Source organism: Brassica napus, chromosome C3, assembly GCF_020379485.1.
Source record: "Brassica napus cultivar Da-Ae chromosome C3, Da-Ae, whole genome shotgun sequence".
In the NCBI taxonomy this organism is placed as follows: Eukaryota; Viridiplantae; Streptophyta; class Magnoliopsida; order Brassicales; family Brassicaceae; genus Brassica; species Brassica napus.
The window spans coordinates 36,685,482-36,706,075 of NC_063446.1; the positions used below are offsets into that span (position 1 = coordinate 36,685,482).

General features: G+C 36.5%; 1 protein-coding gene and 1 long non-coding RNA gene across 3 annotated transcripts; one reads left to right on the forward strand and one right to left on the reverse strand.

Moving 5' to 3' along the window:
• Positions 1-16,280: 16,280 nt before the first annotated feature.
• LOC106380566 (dehydrodolichyl diphosphate synthase 6) lies at positions 16,281-17,766 on the forward strand. 2 transcript variants are annotated; one of them, XM_048751200.1, is made up of 2 exons: positions 16,281-16,481; positions 16,809-17,766. In XM_048751200.1, the coding sequence occupies exon 2, from the start codon at positions 16,819-16,821 to the stop codon at positions 17,608-17,610; it is 792 nt and encodes a 263-aa protein (XP_048607157.1). In that variant the 5' UTR covers positions 16,281-16,481; positions 16,809-16,818; the 3' UTR covers positions 17,611-17,766. The 2 variants fall into 2 exon arrangements, with proteins under 2 accessions (XP_048607157.1, XP_048607158.1); XM_048751201.1 differs by having other exon boundaries at positions 16,331-16,481; positions 16,806-17,766.
• Positions 17,767-18,602: 836 nt separating this feature from the next.
• Positions 18,603-20,456, reverse strand: LOC106399383. The gene is made up of 4 exons (XR_007320828.1): positions 20,147-20,456; positions 19,327-19,426; positions 19,139-19,235; positions 18,603-18,966 (listed from the first exon to the last, which is right to left on the reverse strand). It is a non-coding gene; the product is annotated as an uncharacterized LOC106399383 (long non-coding RNA).
• Positions 20,457-20,594: the final 138 nt, after the last annotated feature.

The following is a 20,594-nucleotide window of genomic DNA, read 5'->3' on the forward strand; positions in this document are numbered from 1 at the left end:
AATGATGTACGAGTCATTTTTATATTAATCAAAGGATGTGTGTTAACCAACACAACTCTTCCACACAGCACTTGGATGCAACACTTCGTTATAATAACTGTATTGGTGCACCATAATGTATGATCATATATATATTAAATCTTGTAATAATATATAACATTATTATTACCATTACCATTTCCATATATGTATATGATCATGAGATTAAAGACATTTATAAACATAAGGTAAAGTAGGAGGGTTATCAATACACCCAGATTCTAACTCATTAATCGAAACCGATCCATCACGGTATCGTCTTTTATATTAGAATCTAAAAAAATTAATATGAACTTGAACTTTATATTAAACCAATAGATACATAGGTCACATATAATATAAAATATTCTTACATTATTCGAGGGACGTGATCCATGTGAAATTTGAAAGAGAATTATTAAGTCATTTGAAAATATCATAAATTTCCATTTTAAATTACATCTTCTTTTTTTTGTTCTTATTCATAAAGTTGCCATTTTCATAGTCTCTATCAAATCATTCATTAATATTTATATTAATATGTTAATAAAGTTATAAAATCTATTATTTTCATTAAATTAGTCAATTATTCAATTTATCAGTTTATGTTTATGGTATATAATATAAAAATGACCTTCTATATTTCTTTTATTCAAATATATGTATGTTTATTCATATTATTAAAAAAAAATTAATATGAAGTTTGATATTATATATGTGTATGATGATGTGTTACTATTAAATTCTTAGATCATTTTCCATTTTATATGAGATAATAAATTTACTATATTCTAGTCTTTGGAGTACATTTAATTATAAGTTATAGACTCAACACCTGACTCTGACTTTGAGATTTTTTGTTTTCCTTATATATTTGGAACATTAAAGTCTGAGGAAGACTATATTAATTTTAAAAACATATATAAAGATAAGCACAATTGTACAAATTGACATAAATATCCAGAAGTTAGAAAAAAATATCATTGGAATTATGTTTCCGCAGTCAACACTCATTTTCTTCATTCTATCGATGGTTGCGATCCACCACCTTCCTCTCGCAAGTGCCAGAGGTCAGTGGTGTGTGGTATCTCCATCAGCCACAGATGCACAAATGCAAGCTAATATTGATTGGCTGTGCAGCCGTGGACATGTTGACTGTATACCAATCAAACCGGGTGGTCCCTGCTTTGAGCCAGATAATCTTAGAAGCCATGTATCGTTTGTGATGAATCAGTATTACCAATTTAACGGACGTGCCGATAAAGCATGTTATTTCGATAATACCGGTATATTCGTTTTTAAAGATCCAAGCTATGGTGATTGTGAGTATGATTATTAAGAAAAAAATATAATAATAATCTTGATTGATAATTCGTGGAATGCACTACGAATTATTTCATGATTTTTAATATAAATTATATAAGTCATATGGACGCAAAAGTCATTTTAAACATTATGTAAGCTTAATAAAAATAAAGTATTTCGTCATTCAGAATTTCAGATTTAGTCAATAGTGATGTTCGTTTGGCAGCATCAACCTTTTTAATAAAGTTTGTTTTTGATGCGGATATCTGCGACTGAACTCTGCGTTTATAAACTAATTTACCCTTTTGTCCTTAAAATATTTAATAATTACAAATAACCTAAACCCTAATTGATGCAGAAGCAGGACCTCGAGCTCTCTCTCTTCTCCGATACAGGTAGGAGTGTCAATTTGGGTTGGCCCGGCCCGGCCCGAACCCGTTAAGCCTGTAAATATTTGAGTCTGGTCCGGTCCAGAAATATTTTGGGCCTAGAATTCAAAGTCTGGTCCGGCCCTTATAGTGATATAGGGCTTTTCGGACTTTTTTAGGCTTTTCGAAAAATAATTTGTTATTGTCACTTCCATTGTTTTAGTATATGTGAATTTTCATATAAAAATACAGTTTTAATTTTTGCTTTAAAATATAAAGTGAATTTAAACTTTTCTTCTTTATCAAAAATGTTTTACTATTTCGTATATATAAACAAACCAAATTTAATAAAATTTAAATAATCAAATATAAATTAAAACTAAATATAAAAAAACAAAATTTATGATAAACATGGTCAAACGTTTCATATTTTGTATTTTGAAATAAAAAACATGTACATAAAAAAAAGTACATTTGCAAAATTTAAAATGTGACATTTGTAATGATCAAACAATAAAGTGCATTAACAACTTTAATATTTGTTTAATTAGAGTTTGGATAAAAATATTAAAATAATATATCAATACTTATAATGGTTTTGATTGCAAGAACGATAGCATTTAACCTAAAGTATAAAATTTCGGGTTTTCGGGCCAGCCCTAGCCCAAACGGGCTTAGACCCAAAATACCCAAAGCCCAAATGGGCTTAATCCGAAAGACCCAATTTTTTTGGGCTCATAAAACTAAGCCCAAGCGCGGTAATTTTTAGGATTGGGCGGGCTCTGGCTTTGGCTCTAATTTACATGTCTAGATAGAGGCATGAGGCATACCTCTCACTGACGTGACTTCAAGCTCTTTCTCTCTCTTCTCTGGTAGACGCAGCCACGAGTTCTCTCTTTGAGCTTCGTCACCACAGTTTCGACCTCGAGCTCTCTCATCTCTTCGTCCTCTCTTTGAGCTTTGACCAAACCCATCTCTTGCTTTTCTCGTCCTTGTTCTCCTCCGATTTCGATTTCAGTTTTTGAGAAAATGGGTTTTGGATCCAAGAGCTATTAGGTTCACATGAGTTCACCTTTCCTTGTTTATAAGAATCATGGTCTGCAAAAAAACCCTATGAGCTATTAGGTTCATAACTTCTTGATAGGATACACACGTTTAATGAAAGCCAAGTTTTGTTTGATTGCTTGATTATCATGTTTGTCTTAGATAATGGTCTGGTTGTTTCTGCTCTTGTTTAGTTGTTTTAAAAAATTCTGATTGAGCTGATAACGATTTCTAAGTAACTAAAATGCCTCTGTGTAAAACTGATAGTTTAGCTTTGTTACAACTACAAGCTGAAGATAGAATTTTGGTAGATAGATATATAGAGTTCTTTTCGTTTTCATCTCTTATACTCGGCTTTGTTCATATAACATCTGTTGCACAAGTAAGTACTGTTCCCGTCTTGTCTTGAGTCAAGTGCCTTTGTTTTTTATTCAAGTCTTTGTTTATGTTGTTGCTTGTGTAGAAAAAAAAGATCTCGTAATAGTTTTATATATATCGTAATATTTGTTTTCAGTGTGGTCTTGTTGCAAACATATTTTAATTTTGTTATCAGTTGCGTGTTTGCTCATCAGTTGCAGTCTCAGTTCTTTTGATCATTTAGGATATGAAGTAGATTAGATGGGGTTGTCTTTACCGGGGATGTTTTACTGATGCTTTTTGTTTAAACTATGGCAAGAGATAAGCTTTGTCACTAGTGCTTTGTTTGGTTGACCCAGGATGTTATTTTAAACATTATGTAAGATTGATATTTGTTTTATTTATTTAAGATTTAATGTATTATTTAGCTTTTGTTTTGTGATAGATATTTTGATATATTATTTGTGTTTTAATTTAGCTTATAATTTATGATAAAAAATATTGTTAAATTTCTTTATTTGACTAAAAATTTATTACCAATTAAATATAATATTTTGATGGATGTAAATATATTTAAACTACATTATATTTATTTAAAATACAATTTTACAAATTTAAACTATATCTTATTTATTTAAAATACAATTTTAAAAATTTATAAAATTAAAATATGAACTAGATGAAAATAGCTGCAACGTCTGTCAAACGAACAACATTAAATCTCTTTCCTGGGTCAGCGTCTAACGTTACCAGCGTCTTCGAAACGAACAACAAGCTGCGTCTGAGTCTGCATTGGCGTCTACGTTTGCATCTGCAAAAACAAACAATAACCAAACAAACAGACAAAGACTCAGACGCAGCCGTTTTTCTGCGGCTGCCCAAACGAACACTACAAGAAAACAGCGGTATTCTGACGGACATTCCGACGGAAAATGAAATCGTCGGAATATACCGAGGAATTTCCGAGGAAATTCCGAGGAAACACAAAAATTGGGGTTCCTCGGAATTTCCTCGGAATATACCGACGGAATTCCGAGGAAACCTCAGTCCGTCGGAATATTCCGAGGAAATTCCGAGGAACAATGTGTTCCTCGGAAAAAACCGATGAATTCCGAGGAAATATTATAGCCGTTGGAGAGCCGTTGGGGGATTTTACAAAATTCCGAGGAAATTCCGACGAACTAGCCTTTTCCGTCGGAATTCCGTCGGAATTTCCTCGGTATGTCGGCAGGATTTAATCTATATAAACAAGCACTCCTCTTCCTCTTCATTCACTCCATATCTTCATCCTCCCTCTTACTCTATTTACACACGAATTTGATTCATAAAAAATATGTCTTCTTCAAATTATTTCCGTTCTTGGATCGATCGACCTCATTTGGATCCGAACACGAGATTGCTTACGGAAGAATACCAACGAGGTATAACCGAATTCATGGGGTTAGTTCACCGACAACCGGAAGCAAAAACAGGTAAGTTAAGATGTCCTTGCTCTAATTGTAAAAATAGAAAGGTTATTAAAGAGTGGGATGTTTGGACTCATCTATATTTGAGTGGGTTTACACGAAGTTACAAAATTTGGTATCATCATGGGGAAACTGATTATGAACATGGTAGTACTAGCGAACCTCAGCCAGCGGTTAGATTAGAAGAACCAATTAGAATGGATGTAGATTATGGTGTAGGTACTGAGCAGATGGTAAATGATCATTTTAGAGGGGAAGATTTACCCAATGCAGAAGCTAGGAGATTTTATGATATGTTGGATGCTGGAAAGCAACCATTGTACGAAGGTTGCAGAGATGGTCATTCAGCTTTATCATCTGCTACAAGATTGATGGGCATTAAAACAGATTATAATTTGGCTGAAGACTGTGTGGATGCGATTGCTGATTTTGTAAAAGGTATTCTACCCGAGGATAATGTAGCTCCTGGTTCATACTACGAGGTTCAGAAACTCGTAGCTGGTCTTGGTTTATCGTATCAGGTAATAGATGTATGCAGCGACAACTGCATGATTTATTGGAGGGCGGATGAACAGCGGGTTACATGCAAATTTTGTGGAAAGCCTCGTTATAAAGATACGAGTGGAAGAGTTCCAGTGCCATATAAAAGGATGTGGTATTTACCTTTGACGGAAAGGTTGCAGAGGTTGTATCTGTCTGAACGCACAGCGCAACCAATGAGATGGCATGCGGAGCACTCAACAGATGGTGAGATCAGACATCCTTCAGATGCAAAAGCGTGGAAGCATTTCCAATCAAAGTATCCCGACTTTGCGTATGAGAGAAGAAATGTCTACCTTGGATTATGTACTGATGGTTTTAGTCCGTTTGGTAAGAGTGGAAGACAATATTCTCTATGGCCCGTCATTCTTACACCATACAACCTCCCCCCAAACTTGTGCTTGCGGCGAGAGTTTTTGTTCCTCTCGATTCTCGTTCCCGGACCAGAGCATCCTAAGAGATCACTTGATGTGTTTCTTCAGCCACTAATATATGAGTTGCAACAACTATGGGCTCAAGGTGCTGAAACATACGATGTTTCGTGTAAAGAAAACTTTCAAATGCGGGCAGTACTAATGTGGACAATAAGTGATTTTCCAGCATATGGTATGTTGTCTGGATGGACAACGCATGGAAGGCTATCATGTCCATATTGTCAAGATAACACTGATGCTTTCCAACTAAAACACGGAAGGAAAACGTGTTGGTTTGACTGTCACAGGAGATTCCTACCACCTGATCATCCATATCGTAGGAGTAGGAATTTGTTTACGAAGAACAAGAGGGTGTTTGACAGTCCACCTCCGGAAATTTGTGGGAAAGATTTGAAGATACAACTAAGAGATTTTGGTGCAGAAAGGACGCCAGAAGTCGGTGGACATGAGCGTTTTCCGGTAGATGCTGTTGGAGAACTACATAACTGGCACAAAAAAAGTATTTTCTGGGATCTGCCATACTGGGAGGATCATCTGCTAAGGCATAATTTAGATGTCATGCATATTGAGAAGAACTTTTTTGACAATCTCATGAACACGATCCTTAATGTTCAAGGTAAAACAAAGGATAATTTGAAGTCAAGACTGGATTTAGTCGATATATGTGCTCGTTCAGAACTTCATGTTGATGAAAATGGTAGGGCTCCTTTTCCCATATACCGACTTGATGCAGCGGGAAAAGATGCGTTATTTGATTGGATTTCAAACGATGTGGAATTTCCAGACGGTTATGCATCAAATTTGCGTAACTGTATCGACAGAAAGGAAGGAAAGTTTACTGGCTTGAAAAGCCACGATTGCCATGTAATGATGCAGCGCCTCCTTCCGTTCGCCTTCAAGGAACTATTACCACGAAATGTTCATGAAGCAATTGCAGGGATAAGTGGTTTCTTCCGCGATTTATGCACGAGATCAGTGACTCTTGAAGGTATTGAAAATTTGAAGACTAACATAGCCGTGATTCAGTGCAACCTTGAGAAGATATTTCCTCCCTCATTTTTTGATGTTATGGAGCATCTTGTTATTCACCTGGCAAGAGAATTGGAACTTGGTGGTCCTGTGCAGTATAGATGGATGTATCTGTATGAGCGGTATATGTTCCATTTGAAGAAGATGGTGAAAAATTTAAGTAGGGTGGAAGGTTCTATAGTCGCACAGATGATCAATGAAGAAACTTCAAACTTTGCCGAGTACTACTTTCCAGCAGAAGTTCAGACCAAAAACAGAAGACCTGCTCGGCATGATGATAGAGGCGAACGGGCAGCATATCATGTTACGGTTCCAGACATTTTCACAGATGTTGGACGACTTAGCGGAAAACCAAAGGACCGTCGACTTACTGAGCAGGAGCGCAGTCATTTGCAAACATATTTGCTCACCAACTGCGAAGACGTTCTTCAATATGAGAGGTAAATAAATGAGCTTACAAATTTTTATTTTAACAAGTTGAAATTTAAATCTTAATTAATTACATTATTGTCATCATATACAGGATTTTCATGGCAGAAAAGCGGTTCGAGTATAGATACGCCACAGAGGACGAACTAGAAGAAATGAAGCAGAGAGAATTTAGTGGATGGATGTTTACTTATGTGAGTGCTTTAAACAAATTAAAATATATTTTATCACATATTTATACTAATTCACATTTATTGATATAATATATATATATGTGCTATTAATAGGTGTCTGCTGGTTTGGCCAGAGGTGAAACATTTGACGATTGGATACGTGAGATGGTCGTTGGACCAAACTTTGTTGTGAAGTCATATCCGAGATTTTGTACTCGAGGATATGCATTCACAACTCAGAAGAGGAGACGTTCAAGTACGACTTATCATGCTGGCGTTTGTTCTGCATCAGGAGATGATGTATACTACGGACACATACATGAGATTTTGGAAATTAAGTATTTGGGCATGGTTGGATTGCGCTGTACTGTTTTCTATTGTGATTGGCACGACAACACCCCAGATCGAGGTGTGAGAACAGATGCATTTGGTGTTACATCAATAAATTCGAGGCGAAAGCTGCAATATTATGATCCTTTCATTCTTGCTTCTCAGGCCGATCAGGTAATTAAATGTTAATTATTCAGAATGATTCATCATCATGTGTATTAATTTATAATTTTTCTAAATGTTACAGGTTTGTTATATCAAGTACCCCCGGGTAAGAAATAGAGATGATCCATGGGTTACTGTTACAAGACTCAACCCGAGAGGCCGAGTTCAGGGAAGTTCTGAGCTGGAAAGACCCACTACAACCAAGCACATCCGGCAACTTAAGTGCAGCAGAAGATTTAGCTGAGTTGGCCTTGTAGTCGATTTAACCGACTTTGGAGAGGAAGCCGTCGTTCACGTAGAGGATGAACCAGTGATTGGAGAGTTCACGAAGATCCAGATTCAGATTCATCTGGTGATGATGACTCGGAAACAAACTACCATTGAACTTATTTGTTTTTATTTTTAAAAGAAATACCGAGAAAATTCCGAGGAACACTTGATATAACCTCTTTCCTCGGATAATAGTTATTTGGTTATCTAGCAAGGCAAAGCTGAATACGAAATTTAAAACTACTCAGAACACAACCAAATAAACAGAAACAAAATGAAACAAAGAACCATTAAAAGAAATACGAACTCATAATTTAGAAACCCAAAAAAAAAACTCAGTTCAAAATTAGAAAAAAATAAGACCATAAAACGTTAGAATAGAAAGAAAATAAAATAGATGGTGATAGCTCCTACTCCTCGTCTCCTGCTCCAGATGTTCCTGCATCGTTGGGTCTCTTGGACCTCTTTCTTACCCTGTGTGTACCCTCGAACCCGAACCAGAGGTGGATGGAGAGTTGTCCCGATGAACTACATCATCCTTTTGGCAACGACACGGCCTGATACGTGAAATGGCAGCCCAGATCTTGTGTAGCATGTCGTTGTTTTTCTTTATGCTCTGATCTCTCCAATGTTGTTGCTGGTGCGAAGTGGCGTTCGGTGGAAGCTCTTGCAGCTTGTAACTGGCTGGAGTCTGATGGGAGAGCTGATGGGGTTGTGAATCATCTGGAATGGCTTGTGCAGCCTCATCTTCTCCTTCTTCATCAACCGCGCCCTTGCCTTTGGTCTGATATTTTGGCGTGAAGAAGGATGGGCTTGTCTACTAGTGCGGTCAGGGGGTAGGAGGTAGGAAACTCACTGCAGCCTCTGAAAGTAGAGAAGTGAGGACCGATCTGAGGTAGGTGGCAGTAGAGTGTTTTCTTCGCTCGGTCCTGGAATACGTAGACGTAAGGGACCATCCCGATGGATCCTCGAGTGGGACCAGCTATGAACTCCTTACTTACTAGAGAAATTGACATCCAGGTAGTTCCAAGCATGTTGTTCGATCTGTCCAGTGCTCCCTCCTGGTTCTTGCAGTCTACACCCCACATGTCTAAGGATCAGAGTAATCACTGCACCAAATCCACATGCATTGCTCTTTTTTTTGTTACTTTCCCCTGTGTATCTGCTAAGTTTGCGGCCAGCACCGCTCCCATGTTGAAGGCAGTAGCAGGTGGGAATGTAGAGTTTCCAAATGCCGGTAGCAAATGCCTCACAACCTTGGTACAGGAGGCACAACTCCCATTGCGTGACTGATGCGGCTGTGGTTGTCCCGGTATATAGCAATGAGCCAATGAGGCGTTTTGTGCATTATCTCAGTACTGGGCTCTCGGAATAAGTGACTCCTTTGCCTGAGAAAGATCTATAACCCCTGTGCCAATCGTTTCCCAGAAGTTCAACAGCTCTGAAGTCCAATAAAGACCAGATGTCCTCTCCCCTGCACTCAATCCAAATAGTCCGCAGAGGTCTGTGAAAGTTACCTCATAGTATACTTTCTGCACTACGAATGCCAGAAAACCTTCCTGATGCCTATCATCGGGACGGGTGACGTATGCGGATGCTATGAACTGGCGTACCAACTCCGGATAAGTGGGTTCGTTGAGGTGCATAGTGGCCTCAGACCCATGTTCTGGAACAGTCCTTCAATGTCTGCTTGGATTCCCAATATTGTCATCGTCTCAGGACATGCTAGTTGTGTAGCCGGAACGGCTACCTTCTCATGTTGTTGTAGTGGGTGGTATCAGACTTATCCCACTTCTTTGGCCTTTGCTTCTCTAGATGAGGACGAACCCTCTTCTTGTGTGTTCTTCTTTGCTGACATTTTTGTGCGTTTCGTTTCATTCTCTACAAAATAGAATCATTGCTCTCAACATGGTTATAATCAATTAAGAAACTCAAAGCAACATGAAAATGAAAAGCGAAATCGAGTTGTGATAAAAAAAAACCAAATTCAAAAAAATTGTCAATCCGTAAATCATCTCAAAATCCTGTTACAAACTCGTTGATCACAGACAATTGTGTTCTATTCCATGTTTAAACATCTGTTTCATGCATATTTGATCAAGGAATCAACACGGAAATAAGAAATTCACAAAACCCAAAATATTGCTCAAGAACACGATTTCAGAATGTGGAGATTCGCGGAGTATACCTGTCTTAGGGTGAAAACGAGTGTAGGAATCAGGTAGAGCTCGAAAAATCAAGGGGAATAGAGCCCAAAATTGTTCAAATCGGATGATTATAGAGAGAGAAAAAGGGGGGGCGAATTATAGGGGAAATCGGAGGGGATGAGAGTTCTGAGGTTTAGATCCAAAAAGGTCGGGTTTTGCCTTATAATTCTGTTCGCACACCATCGATCGATGCGTTTTTCCAAACAAACGCATCGATCGATGCGTTTATAAAAAAACATACAAGATTTCCGACGATATTCCGAGGAAGCCTTCAGATTTTGTTCCATCGATCGATTGTTCAATCCAATCGATCGATCACATTCTTACGGCTTTCGTCCATCTGGTGATCGATCGATGCGTTTTCCAAACAAACGCATCGATCGATCGATGCGTTTATAAAAAAACATACGAGATTTTCCGAGGATATTCCGAGGAAGGCTTCAGATTTTGTTCCATCGATCGATTGTTCAATCCAATCGATCGATCACATTCTTACGGCTTTCGTCCATCTTCTGATCGATCGATGCATTTTTCTAAACAAACGCATCGATCGATGCGTTTATAAAAAAACATACAAGATTTTCCGACGATATTCCGAGGAAGCCTTCAGATTTTGTTCCATCGATCGATTATTCAATCCAATCGATCGATCACATTCTTACGGCTTTCGTCCATCTGCTGATCGATCGATGCGTTTTTCTAAATAAACGCATCGATCGATTCGTTTATAAAAAAAAACGTAAAAGATTGAAACCCCAAACACTAGTTCCTCGGAATTTCCTCGGAATATTCCGACGGAATTACGAGGAAGACGAGGGTTTCCTCGGAATAGTCTGAGGAAATTCCGACGAAATAGGGGTTGTAAACCGAAAAAAACGTTTTGCGGTTTGAATAACACCTACATAACCCTTATTAAGTGTCTTACGTTACTTATGAAGTCTAAAATTTGTTCCTTACCCCTTATTAACACTTTTTCGATTGTATGAACGAAATCCCACAACATAAGAGAAACACTTATACGTTTTAATGAATGGTATAGGGAATACTTTCAATTAGTTTTGAAATTTGTTATTTCATGGTTTATGCTAATCTATACAAAGAATCCTCAATGGTATACATTACCAATTGTATAACAAATGAAAAACCCCAAAAAAATTGATGTTTTTGAAACCCCAAACACTTGTTCCTCGGTATTTCCTCGGAATATTCCGAGGAAATTCCGACGGATACTTACTATCCGTCGGAATTTCCTCGGCATAATTTTCATTTTACCGGGCAAATATTTCGCGAAAAAATGAAATTAAAATTCCGCGGAAAATGTCGTCGGACCCTAGGTTTTATAACCACGAGCCACTTTTTTTCCCCCATTTCTCTCTTCTTCCTCTGCGCGATTCCTCTCTTTTTTTCCGGCGATTTCCCCCTGAAATCCGACGATATCTCCGGCGATCTCCCCCTTTTCTTACACAAATCATGTAAGGACTCTATCCCACTCTTTTAGATTCTATTTGTTAGGTTTTTGTGGAGTTTTTGATAGATTTTTGTTTAGGTGATTGGTTAGGATTGTGATTTTTGGTTGTATAATAGGTTTAGAATTTGTGATTTGGTTGAATAATTGTTTTGTTGAATTGATTTATAATTTTTATAATTTTTTATTTTTTTGTATTTAGAAAAATCGATTTTAGTATATAAAATCGATTTTTGTATTTTACAAAACGATTTTTCTATATAAATTCGTTTTTTGGATTTTACAAAAAGGTTTTTGTATATAAATTCAATTTTTTGGATTTTACAAAACATTTTTTAATATCTACAAACTTTTTTTTGATTAAAAAAACTATATTTGGGATTTAAAAATATTTTAATATATATATATATTTATTAAAACTATTTTTTGTAATTATTGAACTATTTTTTATTTATTAAAAACTATTTTTTTTATTAGAACTTTCTTTATATATTTATTAAATATTTTTAATATCTATAAATATTTTTGTGATTAAATTATTTGAGACTTTTAAAAAAAAAAAATAATTTATATATTTCTGTATTTATTAAATATATTTTTTTAATTTACAGGTCTCATGATGATCAGATCCGGCCTCGACAGCGTCGTGGTCGTGGTGGTACGGGGAGCCAGTCTCGGGATTCCACCCATTTCAGGATTCCCCTTCGCCCCACAGCTCCTACCATACATCTCCCTCTGCTGCACCCGCTCCTGCTCCTCTCGCTCCCGCTGCTGCTGCACCCGCTCCTCCTCCTCCGGGTCCTCCAGGAGTGATGAGTGTTGCGGATTTGGTTCAACAGCCCGGTCGTGACCATCTTCCGTATCTCACTCCGTATCCACATGGACATGGTCAAACATGGTAATTAAACATTTTTTTTTCTTTAAATTTTGATTCATTATTAACCGTTTGTTCTTTTTATTAGGTTCAACCGATCCGGGAACGGATCAGCGCATGGATCAACCGTATATGATGTACTCGGCCCTCGACAAGGGACATCCGACTTTCACTCACTTCCCTACCGAAAAGCAGGTTCTGTGGTTTCGTCAGTTTGCGGTAAGTATTCTAATTTTTTACTTATATTTTTAATCTTTAATATAAATTTTTTACTAATTGTGTTTTTTTTCAGCAAGAGTTCAACTGGAATTCCGATGAGACGCTCTTTATCTATCACCACTTCGTCCATAAAGTTATGGACAACTATGGGAAGCAGATCCACGAGTGGAAGAAAAAGTGGGAAATCAATAAGGTTCGATTTAATATTATTAAACAATTTTTTAATTATTAAACTATTTTTAAATTTAATAAAAACTATTTTTTTTTATATTAAAAGGTACCAAAGTCGATGAACGATACGGTCTGGAAGGAGTTGTGTGCGCATTGGGATAAGGAAGACGAAGAAAGAAAACTTCTTCCACCAACCCACCAACCGCAGGAGCGACCGTAAAGGGAAGGGCATCTACAAGCATAACTTGGGTGCTCAATCTATTGCCACTCTGGGAGATCGCATGGTAAGTTCAAATGTGTTTTTCTTCAATTATTTGAGTTTCAGAATTTTAATTTATTGTGCATTTCTTCTAATTTCTAATGTTTCTTTAATTTATGTTTTTTTCAAGGCGGAAGAAAATGATGGCGAGCCGGTTGATGATCTCGCCCTAATGAGGAGGGCGTTATACCAACAAGAAGACCGGCCAGATTGATGACGGTCTTGTGAGGGACGTGGTCGACCTGGTCCAAACTCAGGTGGTAGACGAAGTGTCTCAGCTTCAAACCGAGGATGACGCTTCGACGGCTTCGACCAACTTGTCTCGGTGTCGAATCAACGAAATCGTTGAATCCGTAAGTTCTTTTTTTTAAAGTTCAATTCATTTTTTTTTTGGTTTAAATTTGTAAATTTGGCTATTTTCTATTCAGTCGGTTCCAAGAAGAAGGGACGTTTGGTCGGTTTGGGTCGTCGCACCCGGTCGGTTCCTCCTTCTTCTGCACCACCGCCCTTTGTTGATCCAGAAGTACTTACGGCTCAGTTGAAGGACAAAGATGATCGTATATCTTTGTTGGAGACCCAGATGGCGGCTCAACAGGCGGGCTATGAGGCACAGAGGAGGCTGAACCAGCAAATGATGGAGATGATGCAGAGGATGTACCCGAACGAGGTGTTCCCGGACGTGCCAGACCTGTAGATTATTATTTTTTTTCCCAAAAACTCGGAATGTTTATTTTTATTTGTGAAACTTTGAATATTAATTAATATGATTTTAATTTTAATTTTAATTTCATATTTTCGAATTTAAATTTCAGAAATTTATTTTTTTAAAAAAATTAATATTTTTACATTCCGAGGAAATTAATTATATTTTTTACGCGATCGATCGATGCGTTTTTGGACATAAATCCATCGATCGATCTGTTTACAAAAAAAACGTTCGGAATATACCGAGGGACATGTTCCTCAGAATATACCAAGGAACTGTTCCCTCGGAATATTCCGAGGAACGTGTTCCTCGGAATATTCCGAGGAAGATGTCCCTCGGTATAATCCGAGGGAACAGTTCCGTCGGTATATTCCTATCGATCGATGTATATATGTCTAAAACGCATCGATCGATGAACGTCCGAGGAAATATCCCGACGAAGTTCTCCCTCGGTATATTCCGAGGACATTTCCGACAAAATAATGGTCCTCGGAATTCCGTCGGAAAATTCCGAGGGATTTCCGACGAAAGAAGAAATTCCGACGAATTATTTCCGACGACTTGTTTCGTCGGTATGTCGTCGGAATAACGGTATTCCGACGAAATTCCGACGATTTTTTCCCTCAGAATCTTTGCTGTTTTCTTGTAGTGGAAGAGGGCTTATGTCTCTTTTGCAGGTGTTAAACTTGTGGACCAAAAAGAGTAAGCTGCAACAGATTTTGTTAGAGTTTGTCTCTCACGTCACGTCCCTCGTCCACGTCAAGTATTAAGCTAAGTGAAGACAAACAACAGCTTGGGACTCAAAATCAATTTTTTTTTTTTTGTAAATTTTTCTTTTTTGTAATTTTTCTTTCCGCGTGTCTTTTATTGGTTTTGTGGGATGAGTTGCGTTTGTTGTGGTAGAAAGGCCAAAGACATGAGAATCAGTGATTGATGTGTAGAAGAGAAAACAACGACCTTTCTGGTAATGATGTTGTAATATTCTTGTCTTAATCTCTTCAGTGATATGAATCATTTCACAACTCAAAACAGGCAAACCAAATGACTTCAAGTATGTTTTGAGGACACAGTTTTTTTGTTTAGACCATTCTCTAGAAGATTTATCAAATTTTATGTAACTTAATCATCACTAGATCTCGATCCGCGAGTTGCGCGGATTTTTGTTTTCATTTATTTTTATATAAATGTTTTGTTTTCAATTCTAAATTGGTAGATATTATAATATATAAGTGTCTATCAATTTTTAAAACATAATAAGTTTACTGTATATTTTTTCATTGAATAGATTGTTTCAAATTTTCACATGTATTTGTATCTTCTTCTATATATATATTTTCGGATTATTACTTCATTATTAAAATCGTAACTATATATATAAAAATTAGTAAAATATTGTTTTGTTGTCATATTCAAAGATATTGTAACATTTCACAAATTTAGAAAGTTTTTAAAAAGTTAAACTTTTCGTTTCAAAGATTTATATTATCGAATAAATAATTAAACATTTAGTTTTTGTTTAATTTTTAAAATAAATTATATAGTTTAAAATTTCTTTTCATTGGTTTAAGGTAGTGAAGATTAATCATTGTTAGATAATATGATTTTTGTTATTTAAAAAAAAATATTTATAATTTTAAAAGTTAACATTGACAAACATTTAAATATTTAGCATATAGAGGTATAGTATTACAACATTAAATTATATCTATTTAATTAATACTATCTATAAATCTAATAGATCATATATTGTTTAAATCCAATTATTGATAGCCCAATAAAAATTTCTGGTAGGCCCAAAATTTAAATGATAAGATTATATATTGATTTTCTAGGAATAGGTCCATTGGGTCCATTTTTAAAAAAATCACACATGAATCAAAGTTGTGACTTCTGTTTTAATATATAAAATATCTTTTAATATGTTTATCTTTTGTTTAAAATACAAATAAAGATTGTTTAAGAAAATTCTAAAAAATCTTTTCAGAATCAGGATAAATTTTATTTTCAAAAATTAATGAACTTAAATTTTAATTATCATAAAATATAATTAGAATTTCAAAAAAAATAATTATGAATAGTTTCTCTCAAAATGATACACCGTTGGAGATGATTTCCTTCACTTTTTAACCTTTCTTTTAAAATGAGGGACCATTGGAAATAATTTAAATAATGTGTTACAATTTATCTGATGGAAACAAAGATGAAAAGAAGAATAAAAGTTCTGTTAGATGATATATATAGATCAACCATCTAGACGATGAAATGAATAATTCTGAATAACATTCGGATAGATCACTTGGATAAATTATCTAAATAGATAATTTGAATGTAGATGGCAAATGGATAAATGAAGATCACTCTAGACTAAAGCGAAACCAAAATAAGAAGATTCCTAAAAAAAATTTTGAAACAAAGATTCCTCAAATTTAAGCAGCAAAAAAGGTTGTACCTCAAACATTAAAAATAGGAGAAAAAAGTAGAAAAAATCTGAACTGGGTTTTAATAGGTTCAGTCCTTCATAACCGGTTCCGGTTCTTTCCCTACTTTTGCTTCCCTTAACAGTCAACTGAGAATTTTGGTTCTTTCCCTATTGCCGTCAACTATTTCTGATCCTAAAAACCTTGGGACAGTGCTTCACTTCATATATCTCAGGTAGGATCGAGCACCGATTCTTTCCCAATTTTACTGGTTATACTTGATTTCGATTTCGCTTTTCTGGGTATCATTAGTATTTGTAGCTTTGCTTCGTATTCTCTGAATCTGGATTGAAATCTTCTGATCCATCAATGTGATTAGAAAGCATGCAACTTTACAGATTTTGTTTGTTTACTCGTCTTCTGATCTATACTGAGTGAGTGAGGAGGATCTTAGTTCTGTATTCGTGTTCAAAAGGCCCAAACACTTACTTGATGGTTTTTTTAAGACGTTACATGTTAAATACTGTTAAGGTTTGTGTACTAATCTTTCGTTATGAAGCAGTGGAGAAGGTATGGGCGGTGGCATCAGGCAACTCCTCGAGCAGGTACACAGGCTTTCAAGGAGAAGCTTGTTCAGAGTCCTATCAATGGGTCCTTTGCCCACCCATCTCGCCTTTATCATGGATGGGAACCGTAGGTACGCCAAGAAGCGCGGTCTAGAAGACGGGTCTGGCCACAAAGCTGGGTTCTCTGCTCTTATGTCGATGCTGCAGTACTGCTACGAGCTGGGTATCAAGTACGTGACGGTATACGCGTTCAGCATAGATAACTTCAGGAGAAAGCCTGAGGAGGTTCAGTCTCTTATGGATTTGATGTTGGAAAAGATCAAGTCTTTGCTTGATAAAGAGAGCATCGTGCATGAGTACGGCATACGGGTTTATTTTATCGGTAACTTGGGGCTTTTAAACGACCAAGTGAGAGCTGCTGCGGAGGAAGTCATGAAGGCCACGGCTAAGAATAGTAGAGTGGTGCTTCTTGTCTGCGTTGCTTATAACTCCACAGATGAGATCGTACAAGCTGTCAAGAGATCTTGTGTGGAGAAGGCGGATAGGGATGTGGAGAGGATTCAGCTGGTGGATATTGAGGAGAACATGCAGATGAGCGTGGCGCCGGAGCCTGATATACTGATCAGGAGTTCAGGAGAGACGAGGCTGAGCAACTTTCTTTTGTGGCAAACGGGTAACTCTCAGCTCTTCTCTCCGGATGCTCTGTGGCCTGAGATTGGCCTGAGGCATCTGGTGTGGGCTATATTGAACTTCCAGAGAAGCCACTCATACTTGGAGAAGAAGAAGAAACAGTTGTAGCTTTTCTTTTTTTGGTCATGTGGTGATCTTCTTGTGGTATACTGTCAAAACAGAAACTTTGGATAAACATAGAACATGCAATGTATTTTACACACAACGAAACGCTCGTTTGGAATGTCTTGACAAGATTAACTTGGAATGTCTTGATTGATCAGGGATGTAGCCATATCATTATTGCGACTGGCCTTGCACTGTTGCAGTCCTCTGCTCCAAGCACACCAGATGATGGTTTCGTCACATAACATAGATTAACAAACAATACAACTTCTGGTCACCCCATTGAAAACTCATATACAATAGTGCTGTTCGTTTGGTTGCCGCGTTTTTCTGCGGCGGCATCGGCATCATCAGCTGCGTCAGTGTCGTTTGGTTGTTGTTCGTTTTGAAGACGCAGACGTCGACGCCACCGCTGACGCTGCCGCAATTCGTTTCGAAGTCGCAGGAAGCTGACGCCGACGCAAGAAGCAGATTTGGGTTGGTCGTTTGATAGAAGCTGCGGTTATTTTCATTTATTCATATTTTATTTTTAAAAAATTGTAAAATTGTATTTTAAATAAATAAAATTTAGTTTAAATATATTTATATCCATAAAATATTATGTTTACTTGGTAATAAATTTTTGGTCAAATATACAAATATAAAAATATTTTATCATGCTTTCTTTTTAGTTTTTTTTGTTTAACTTTCCAGATCAGAATAAAAAATGAAACAAATTTTTGGAAAAAATAATAATTTGAATTTATAAATTGTATTTTCAAATATTAATTGAATAACATAAATTAATATTATTAATCCTAACAAATTATTAAAGATAAGATTTTAATAATTTAGTCAAAAATGTTAGATTATAATAATATAACAAACAATAAATATAGATAATTTTTTTTCTAAATACTATCTATTATTTCATTTTTGAGGTTTTGTATTTTTTTTATAGATTTTGTATTTAATTACTTATTCTACCTAATTGGAGGGAGATGATATTTATAAATTGTATTTTCAAATTTTAATTTAATAACAGAAATCTCTCATCTTGGTGTAATATTTTAAAACAGCTTTTATTGAAAACCCACATCAAAGATCAGTCTTTGTTTCTATAATCATTATAGAACGACGTATGAACAATGTTTGTAACAGGGTCTTGTTGAAAGAGTAGCAGTCATCTTTTTCAGTAATGATAATGTTCCTGTGGAGAGGTTCATCTTCAAGCTCACCATTAACCCGTCTTCTGCTACTGCTTCTGTAGAAGGGAATCAATTGGCTCTTAAAACTCCAAGTAATGATGGAAACATAGCTCCCAAAGAGTTCGTGAGCTTCTGTATCTTTATCACCAGGATAAAACAATTCGTCCTATAACTGCATCAACATAACGAAACAAAGTAATCAGATAACAGCATCAACGAACCAAACGAACAAGCGGACCATGAACTTAGAGCATCAACAAAAACAAGCCATGAAGGGACTGGCATTCTGCAAACCGTGGGGCAGTTGCGGAGACAGATAAATTGTAATGCTTCTCGGATGTTACCTAAGAGTACTTGTAATGCTGTAAAACCATGGGGCAGTTGCAGACTTTCTTTCTTTGCAACGAACTCCAACACATTCACTATATGGAAACAGAGAGCCTGCAAAAAAGGTTCAATGATACAAGATCATTTAACATAAAGACTTACACTTCAAAGATTCACACAAACTCTATCAAGCATAAAGACTTACACTTCAAAGATTTACACAAACTCTTTCAACAACAAGCTACAAGGTAAAGAGTTATATCTTTCACAAAGCTTCCAGATGTTATGGAGAAGCCTGAGAGTTCCTGAGAGAAAGCAAACACACAAACGCCAGTAAGTAACCAACAAACACATCACATATCACACATACAAACATCACACACGAATGAAGCAAGCATAGAAGGCTGTTGGGGGTGGATTTACATCCTCTCCTGAACGCCCATTAGACAATGAATTAGACTCATATTGCTAGAAAGCCCTAGGCTTCATCCCTCTATAAATAAGGAGTTATCTCCTTCTTAGAATGACTTCTCCTCTTCTTAGACTTTAGAAAACATATTTTCATAGAGATTTTGTATTCTAAGGTTCACTTTACCTTTGTAATGAATCTTTATTCAATGAAATCTCTTTTATGTTCTTTTCCCATTTGATTTCATCTCAAGATTTCTCTTAAGACTCAAGAATCTAATCATTCAACTTAGATTCTTTTATTGTATTGATTCAACAAACATCACCAGCATAAACACCATTTTTGGATCAAACAAAGGCAAAGCTCTTACGATAGAGTGAGAGTGAAACACACATCGTTCAATCAACAAAGCTAAACACACATCGTTCAAGTAACAACTAAACAAGAGCAGAATCTAATAGCTCATTTGGGTTTTTTTTCAGACCATGATTCTTATAAACAAGGAAAGGTGAAGACGAAGCTGGAGCAAGATGACATGACAAGTTATACTCAGAAATCAGAAACTTTAAGGCTCTTGGATCCAAAACCCATTCTCAAAAACGCATATGATTGTTACCTCAACAATGCTTGAAACCCAAATCGGAGGAGATAATAGTGCTCGTGATAACCGTCAGATATGAGAGAGCTCGTGATAAGCTTCAGAGATGAGAGAGCCCGTGATAAGCGTCAGAGATGAGATAGCTCGAGGACTGCGTCTGAGATGAGAGAGCTCGTGGTCTGCGTCGTAGAAGAGAGAGCTCGAGACTGAGGACAGAGAGCTCGAGCCGGAGATGAGAGATCTCGAGGTCTGCGTCGGAGATGGAGATGAGAGAGCTCGAAGGTCGGAGATGAGAAGAGCTGCGTCAATGGAGAAATTAGAATTTAGGTTTTTTTTGTAAATAATGAAATACAGTAATGGCAAATGCGTAAAATAAACATTCGAATGCAGTTTTTTTTATCGAAAACGCTGATTTTTTCGGCGTCTGACGCGAGAACGCCGCATTTAGACGCAGACGCCAACGAAG